This window comes from Cornus florida, unplaced genomic scaffold, assembly GCF_030987335.1.
Source record: "Cornus florida cultivar Cherokee Brave unplaced genomic scaffold, ASM3098733v1 CherokeeBrave_3.0.0_Hap2_Chr09, whole genome shotgun sequence".
In the NCBI taxonomy this organism is placed as follows: Eukaryota; Viridiplantae; Streptophyta; class Magnoliopsida; order Cornales; family Cornaceae; genus Cornus; species Cornus florida.
This window is the reverse complement of record NW_026775579.1, coordinates 42,691,722-42,701,075: the sequence shown is the minus strand read 5'-3', so window position 1 is coordinate 42,701,075 and position 9,354 is coordinate 42,691,722. Positions and strand designations below refer to the sequence as shown.

Sequence of the window (9,354 nt, the reverse complement as noted above, 5' to 3'; positions counted from 1 at the left end):
TATATATATATATATATATATATATATATATTAATCTATTCCTTTTTCCTAAATAATATTAATCTATTCGTGTGTGTGTGTGTGTGTGTGTATCTATATATCTTTATTCTGCTTCTATTGAAACCTTGATCTTTTTTGAAATCTTTTTGTTAATTTACAAAAAAAAAAAAAAAAAAAAAAAAATGGGGTTTTTTACAAAAATTTTGTTCTTGATTTGTTTACTAAAGTGGTGTTTCCTTTACAAAAAAATATTATAAAGAAATTATGGTGTTTTCTTTATGCGTTTTTAGTTTTCTTTATTTTCTTTACTAAAATGGGGTTTTCTAAATATGGGTTTTTTTCTGTAAAGAAATCTTTGTTCCTGTTTTCTAAAAATGGGATTTTTTTTTGGATAAAGAAATTTTTGTTTGGTTTCTTTATGCGGTTTACAAGTTATGTAATTTTTGGTGCAATGTATTATTCTCAAATTTATTAATCTGTTTCAAGATGTATATATATATATATATATATATATAAGAAAATGATTCTTAGGCCGATTACTTAAAGTGAATTACCTGACCTACACGATTTGATTGGTCCTGTAAGAAAAATATGAGGAAGTGGTGTCCTCTACTTTCTTATATTTGATAAAGATGACCAATAAAAACTTGTAGGTTAGACAATTCACTTTGAGAGTTCGGCCCAATATATATATAGTCTATACTCTTCATCTGTTTCAGGGGGTCAATGTTGGTACACATAAATTTTATTGTCCAATTTATTAACTTGTTTTCCAATTTATTAATGTGTTTTATGGAGAGATATATATATATATATATATATATATAATCTATCTCAGAAGGGTAGTTTTGTCCAATTTATCAACTTGTAAAGTTAAAAAGGTTAACTAAATAGTCAAAGGGTAATTTGGTAAATTTTTTATACCAGTTGGCTTCAAGGGGTGTATTAGTCTACTTTTCAATCTTTAAGGGGTATTATTCTCCAAAAAATAGGTAACTTTCATCTAAATGTCCTTTTGACAAATCTCAAGGAGTGTTAGTGTACTTTACCTATATAAATATAACTTTTCACTTATATATTAAATGAGACAATCATCACTTTAATTAATTTATAACTTTTATACTAACTTTACATAAGTTAGAAGAAGACGTTATGTGAATATAAAAAAGTGAATATTCCGTATGTTATAGGCCTTGGTACATTAAACCCCCCTATAGGTTCAAAAAGTTGCACAATACCCCCCTTTCCTATTTTTTGGGGGCAACAAACAACTTCTATTTATTAACTTACCCTCTTTAAGCGATGTAGAATTAATTTCCATTGAGGGATGAAACAAAATTACACAAATACCCATAATAAGAAAATTGAATTAAAAATAAATAAATAAATAAATATTTTATGAAAAAAAAAAAAATACCATAACTAAACCGACGTTTGTATAACAAAACTAATGGACACATAAGTAAATTAATAATGAAACTAATTTCGGTATAGAATATATATATACATATATATATATATATAATGTACATATAATGCATAAAGATTTTAATTTACTAATTATTTATTAAGGAAATTTTATCCACACAAAAAGTAGATTTGGCCACGATGTATAATGCCTTGAAAGTATAGGTCTCTTTCACTTGCCTTTACCTAGTGGACAACCTACAGAGGGAGATTATAATTGCTCAGTTCACTGAATCCTCCGTATGAAACCTTGCTTGTTGCTCACCATGAAGGTTATGATTTTTATTTTTTATTTTTTGAAATACGGAACTATATGAATAATAGAGAAACTCCATGAAATATCTATACTTAAAATTTTGAGATTACAACTAGAATTGCCGATGGCAAGAAATTTTTTTTTTTTTTTTAGAAACTCCAAGAAATATCATCTATCAAAGAAAAACTAAAATAAATAAATAAATTTAGCCTATTTCAACTTAAATATTATATTTATCCATGTTGAATCAATCTATAATATTGTTCTTCCTTGAATAATGGAGAAACTCCTTGAAATGGAAGGGGTTTAGTGCACTAAGGCCTATGTTATATTATATATGATATTAATGCATCATTTTTTTTGTCATTATAGTTATATCACTCTAATGCTACATTTGGTGTGCATGAATGGAATGTCTATTCTAACCATTCATCAGTTTGATATACAATTTAAAGTAGGAATGACCATTCCGTTGGAATAAAAATCTATTTCACAACTAAACCTATGGAATGGTTATTCCATTCCCAATTAATGTTTTTTAAAAAATCAAGTTCCCAAAACACCCTTATGCTCTAAGTCCAAAAATCACCACCACCACCTTCCACCACAACCATCACCGACTTTTACCATTACCACCACCTCCATTGCTTTCCACCACCGTCACTGCCACTACCACCATTGCCTTCCACCATCGTTACTGCCACTACCACCATTATTGTCACCTTTAACCACTACACCGCCACCACCTCCACTGCCTTTAGCCACTGCCATTGCCACCTCCACCACTGCCACCGACTTCCACCAATGTTATCCCCTTCCACCACTACCACCTTCCACCACTGCCACCTCTACTGCCTTCCACCACGATCATTGCCACTATCACCATCACCATTACCACCATCATTGTTGCCGCCTTCACCACCGCCACCACCTTCCACCACCTTTACTACCACCTCTACTACCGTAGTTGCCTTCCACCATCATCATACCGCCGCCACCTCCACTACCTTCCACTGCCACCTCCACCACTATCGCGCATTTCCACCATCACCAACTTCCACCACCACTACTGCTGCAACCACCTCCACCTCTACCACCACCTCCACTTCCATCGCCACCACCACCTTCCACCACTGCCACCGCCACATCCACCGCCACTGACTTCAATCACCATCGTCACTGCCATCACCTCCACCTCCACCTCTACCAGCATCGCCATTGACTTCCATCACCACCACCATCTTCCACCACCTCCACCGTTACCGACTTTCACCAGTACTGCCACCGCCTTCCACCACTGCCATCACCTTCCACAATCACCGCCTTCCATCACCAACTACACCACTACCTTCCACCATCTCACCTACACCACTAACATCTTCCACCATTACTACCATCGCCACCACCATTGCCTTCTACCAACACCCATGCTGCCTTTGCCACCATTGCTGTCACCTTCCAACACCACCACCGCTTCCCACCTCCACCACCATTAACCACCACCGCCATTTCTTTTAAAAAAATTATAGAAGAATGTTATTTTGTCAATTTAAATTATTTGTCACTTATAGGGATATGTTGGATAATTCAATTTGAAATTCATTCTTTTCTAAATTTTACATTAGTCCATTCTTACATATTTCATATTTGCAACCAAATAATAGAATCTCATTCTCATTCTATTCCCACTTGCATTCCATTTTATTCTCACTTGCATTCCATTCCATTCTTGTACACCAAACGTAGTATAAAATTGTTTGTCAATGTTTAGTTTGAACTTGTTTATGAATGAAAAACTTTTTAATTTTGTGATATTATTAACTTTTTTATTATTATTAATGTGAATGAACTTGTTTATGTTATGTTTTGGAACACAATCCGCCTCCCATTCTAGATACACTTTGTAATAGGTAAGCGCTTGACCATTTATACCTATTCAAATTTCTATTTGGATTTGATGGGACAAGTCTCCCTTGTGACATTCTCCTCCACCTGAACTTGCAACACTCTCATTACGGCTCGGGCTACCCTACCTATCTGGAATGAAGACTCGAATGTTCTTCGGGCCGGGCGCTTGGCGTGACACCGAATTAAGGATTGGGTTTGACTCTCATACCAACCGTAATGAGTAGGTAATTGCCCATTTATCCAAAAGTTAGTTATTGATTAGTGCTGCACACTCACCCATTTATATTTATTCATTTTTCCATTCGAATCCAATCTGCAATAAGCCTCCTTGTAACAAGAAGCCACCTATTTAGGTACTCCAAACACAATAATAAGATTTTGAAGACAGTTTTGATGTTTTTTTGGGTTCGTTTGGATTCTTAAGCACTCTTTAAAGAATAGTAACATAAAGGGGCTTTGGTAGCATGAAGTTGGGAGGGTAAAATGGGGAATTCAGCGTTTGCAGAGAGGAGATGGTTTCATTACAGAGAAGAACAGAGAGAGATGAGGGGAGAGATGGCTCGAACGACGTCGTTGGAGTGGGCTTTCTGGGGGTGTTCTTGTTGCATTGGATCCAAGAGAGAATCCATCTCTCTCTCTCTCTCTCTCATATTTATCAGAGTGGTAGCGCAACAGATCGATCACCCAGTTCTTAACTTCTTATATGTGAAAGTATATATATATATATATATATATATATATGAAAAATATTGTTTGGTTTTCAAGATCTTTAAAATGTGCTCTCATTTCTTTAATGTTGCCCTTTTTGCTGTGTCCTTTGGGTTATCCCTCTCCAAACCGCATTAATTTATTTGTTTAATCTAAATTTTTTTTTTGGTCTTTTTAATTTTCTGCTATGTGTGTGTGTTTCAACTGTATAATTATGCACGAAGAAGTTCAATGAGGGACAATTTAATCAATCAGAGACAATTGGTTTGACACCATTTATATTGTTTTTGTACTATTTTGCTTTCCTATATTCCTCTGTTAGTGGATGACATTGTTTTCAACGGTATAAATATGAATGAACCCATTTAGATTGCTTTCCTCCTCTGTTAGTGGATGGCATTGTTTATGCATGAAGAAGTTTACCCATTTGCATTGTTTTGTTAGAAGTGGACGAATCTTACAAGGGTCTGTTCACTGGTTATATATATATATATATATATATATATATATATATATATATATATATATTATTATTTTTAAGGGCAAGAATGTTAGGGGTGAGTGGTTAGTTGTTAGAGGGGAGGAGGAGGGTGCAAGACCCGGACACGGGGAGCAACCCACTACTCGGTCAACACAACTTCACTGGTTATAAATATGAACACAAGTGTTTCTGCCTTGGCACTGACCTCAAAAATCTTCATCATTCCCATTGCTCTCAAAACCTTCATCATTCTCATTCCTCTCATAATCTTCACGGTTTAGAATGGTGCTTATGTTTTTCTAGTTCTATATTAATGTTTGCTGATCATATAAATGTAATATTTAGAATTGTTTCTTCTATAATCTATACGCGTGCAGGTGACTTATGTATGAAATGTTTCTCTATGCAGGAGACGTCATTAGAGTATATCATATGCCTCATTCATCTTTCTGTATTTGGAATTCTTGGGGTATGGTGTTACAATTTTAATTGTTTGGAGCATTTCTTTACCAGAGATATGCATAAAAATTTTAATTTGACTGAAATATGCATTAAAATTTTCATTTGGATCCCAAATGCTGTCTGCTGACTTCCTTGTATGACTATTGTACTCTTTACTCTCTTCTAGCAGGGTAGTTGGTACTTCCCTGATAGCAACTTAACTGATCCTAATAAACACAAATTTGCCAATATATTAGCATATAACTGAAGCTTAATAATGGTGAACTTTAATTTTTTTTTCAATGGAATGCTGGCAGAAGTGCGGGATAGTTCTATCAATTGAATATTGAGGTTTTGTTTATTTATTTATTTTGGAGGAATGGGTGGGGAGCTGAGTCAGGAATTTTGTGGTTTGTTTGGCAAAAGTTGTGGTAAGAACAATTTTACTATTGTTGATTTGTTTCATGATTAAGGACGTTATGGCATGAGAACCATCATCTTAAGAGCACAAACTTGACATATAAGCAGAACAGAACAAAGGGTTTCAACTTTTTGGCGAAACATAATGCTCCTGAAAGATGATGTATTTGAAATGTTCATAAAATCTTATGAAGAAAAACTATAAAAATGCCGTTTTCCAGTTTTTCAATCCCGTTAATGGATGGTGCTAGGAATAGAAGATACAGATGATGAAAGAAAGGGGACTTATTGCCATAGCTTTATCTCTGTTAGATCCAATATCTTTGTAGCTAAGTTTATGGTTCGCCCGTTGGAAGAATAAACAATAGACTTCCATGACTTGATTGAATGGTTTCTATGGGAATAACTGTTCACCTCTCAAATTCTGCTAATTTATGTTCTCTTGATGACGTTTGTTTTGAAAACTCTTTATTTTTTCTCCTTTTTTTTGGTTTTCCTTTTCTTCATTTTGTTTTCATCTCTCTTAAATGAGAACGTGTTTTTTTGGTGATTTTTAAAAGTTACCAAGGCTCATCATAAAAGAAGTGTTAAATTAAGTCTTGTTCCATCCCCCATTCTCTTTTGGGGTACACCAGTCTTCTTCATATTCATATTTTGTTTCTTTTGTCTCTGTCTGTCTGTCTTTAGGTTTTTCTTTTAGCAAGCCATACACATTGACTTTGCAATCTATTCAGTCTTTCCCTTTGCTTATTTGTGCTTTTAAATTGGTTGTATGGCCAATGATTCTGTTGTTGTCATGTTTATACACTGTAAATTATTTGAAATGGTTCATCTGAATTTTATCATCCATAGATTTTACTTTTAGTAAGGCATATGATGTTTCTTATTCAGCTTTCATGGCTTTCATAAGTTTTAAATTTTTTCATAATTATAAGTTTTAATTTTAGCATTTCTATATTAGCCACACATTATATGTGCAATTTTATTTTTGTTTATTTATTTATTTTATTTTTTGTTCTTGGCAATTTTATGACTTTTGAAAGATCAGATGCTGGTGAAATTACTCTTGTTCATTGAAGATTGTAGTTCTGAATTGAAATTAGTGTATATATTTAATTTATATTGATACTTGCGTGTGTTTGTCTAGCTTCTGTAAGAATACACAAGGCGCTGACTTTTTCTTGGAACCTTTTTTTTTAGGTTTTGACAAGGTATCTACTCCAAAAGCTGTTTGGTCCAGGAATTGTTGGTTTCACAGGGAATCAGAGTTTTATGTACCTTGATCTTCCTTCTAATATGGTTTCTCTCTCTCTCTCTCTCTCTCTCTCTCTCACACACACACACACACACACGCACACAAAGATAGAAACACTAATTTCACACTGCACGCACACTGACAGATACTCTTAAAGAGTGTACTTATTCACAACCCTATGAATTATGTCTAGACGCCTGCTGTGTTTGAAATTTGGTTGAGCGATTATGTTAATTAACCTAATGTTAACTGGATAATGGTTAACATAGAAACGTTGGACTTTTATATTTATAATTATGGGTACACAAGTAGTAGCATCCATTGCATGTACTGATGGCTAATTGAAATTGTAACCAGGGGGTTCTGGGTGCCTATGTGAACTAGAATATTTGAACACATTGGTTAGGAGTAAACATGCTCTAGTGTATGAATTGTTTTTCTCCCCGATGGATTATTTTTGAATGAATACAAAACCTAAACCCTAAATTATTAATTAAAAAATTTGATCCGATAATCTAATATGATAATTAATTAAATTATTAGTTAAGGGTGTAATTTTGTGCTAAAAAATAATAATAATTTCATATAATAAAGAACATTCTAATAATATGTAAATATTATATATTATAGCATTAGATACTATAATTATACCATATTATATATTTTATTATAAAGGATCATATATATTATCGGATCGACCAATCCTAATTCATATCTGCTTTGTTTACATAACAGATTATTTGATTCTGATTGGTAACGGGTTATTGGATTGAATGTTTCAATCTATATCTGAATTTTCGGGTCAGATTTGGATCTTAATCTGATTCATTGGCAAAATATAGTGGTCGTAAATGAGAGGGTGTTGTGTCAGATCTCCTGGCACTTAAATTTGCCTCCTAAACTCAGTAGCATGTTGGCCGTGTGTTAGCTTAGCAACTTAAATCTGCCAATTCATGGTGGTCAATAATATGGGGCCTCATGTTAATGCTTGCTTCAGGTTGGGTGTTCTGATAAAAGCTGCGTCTTGGGATTTGGCTTTTAAGCTATTGGTAGTCATAAGTTCACCTAATTGCTACCCTGTATTTCCTTTCATTTTGTATATTATTATTGTTTCAACGCATACCTAATTCAGTTGTTCTCATGAGTATTATGTGCAATCTTTTAGGTTGGTTCGTTCTTGATGGGGTGGTTTGCGGTTGTCTTCAAAAGGGATATTGCCAAAGTTTCGGAATTTTTAGCCCTTGGACTGACGACTGGTTACTTGGGAAGCCTTACAAATTTTAGTGGTTGGAATCAGAATATGCTTGACCTTAGTGTGGAAGGCAATTGGGCTTTTGTTCTCCTCGGCTTTCTCGTAGGTAATTCAACATTTTGCAAGAATGAGTTATATGGGGGTACAGAGAATCTGGCAAATGATAATTACGTGATGTGAATTTTAATTTCATGTGATTCATCTCCTGCTTGGTCCTTCTCGCATTTTTAACAACTAACAATCCCCCATCAAGCTCATTCAATTTTGTGTAGATATAGAATCATAATTTTAGCTCATATTTTTTTTCTTTCAGGTTTTTCCTTTGCTGACTATTCCTTCACTATTGGGATCAGGTCAGCCAAGGGTTTCAGGTGGCTTCTCACTAGATTAAACACTAGTCCAGAACACCACATCTGTAACAACTCCAAAAGAAATTGGAAGGTGAACACCTACAAGCGCCACTTGGCAGTTATGGTAGTGCTGGTACTGATGCTAGGCTTATTATGGGGGGTGAGTGCGATTTTACTGAAGAAAGAGTTTGACAGTGGCAGCAGTGGATCTCAGCTGTGGTTGGCTTGCATGGTTGGACCTCTAGGTGTGTGGATTAGGTGGTGGTTAGCCCGACTCAATGGATGCGGTTTAGGAAGAGCAGGCTTGTTGAAATGGATTCCTTTGGGGACTCTAATCGCCAATGTTTCTGCAGCTTGTGTCATGGCAGCTCTTGAAATAGTAAAAAAAGTGGTAAATTCCAAATGTTTACACTTCACTATGATGAAGTCGTACGATATTACTTGCATATATGAACATGACTTGTAATTTGAAGACATTTTATTTGTTCGACATAGGTGAATACGAAGACTTGTGATAATGTTGCTGGTGGTATACAGTTTGGGCTGTTGGGTTGTCTAAGTGCTGTTTCTACTTTCATTGCTGAGTACCATGCAATGAGAGAAAGCAAGCACACATGGAGAGCAGAAGCATATGCCCTGATTACAATAGTTACCTCGTTTGTTTTGGGGTCCCTTATATACTCTGTGCCGTTTTGGATCAGGGAATACAGGTAGTGTCGACTCTTCCTTCATCTAGGCTCAAAAAGTTTGTGGATGCTAAGATATTGCAGAATGCATTTGGTCTTTATCTACCGGAAGGGGAGACAGTGCAATGCT

The 9,354-nt window shown here is 34.8% G+C and overlaps 1 protein-coding gene across 1 annotated transcript; it reads left to right on the top strand.

The window, feature by feature from the left end:
* The first annotated feature begins 6,729 nt into the window (after positions 1 to 6,729).
* On the top strand, positions 6,730 to 9,354 carry LOC132272542 (uncharacterized). Its single transcript, XM_059773671.1, has 5 exons — positions 6,730 to 6,735; positions 6,882 to 6,980; positions 8,102 to 8,294; positions 8,502 to 8,929; positions 9,034 to 9,354. Exons 1-5 carry the CDS (start codon positions 6,730 to 6,732, stop codon positions 9,250 to 9,252), a joined length of 945 nt encoding a protein of 314 aa, XP_059629654.1. The 3' UTR covers positions 9,253 to 9,354.

Bases quoted from the DNA above. Each gene is read 5' to 3' on its own strand.
- LOC132272542 (XM_059773671.1), top strand. The intron at 6,981-8,101 runs GTTTCTCTCTCT...GCAATCTTTTAG, and splicing joins TTGATCTTCCTTCTAATATG to GTTGGTTCGTTCTTGATGGG. The intron at 8,930-9,033 runs GTAAATTCCAAA...TGTTCGACATAG, and splicing joins TTGAAATAGTAAAAAAAGTG to GTGAATACGAAGACTTGTGA.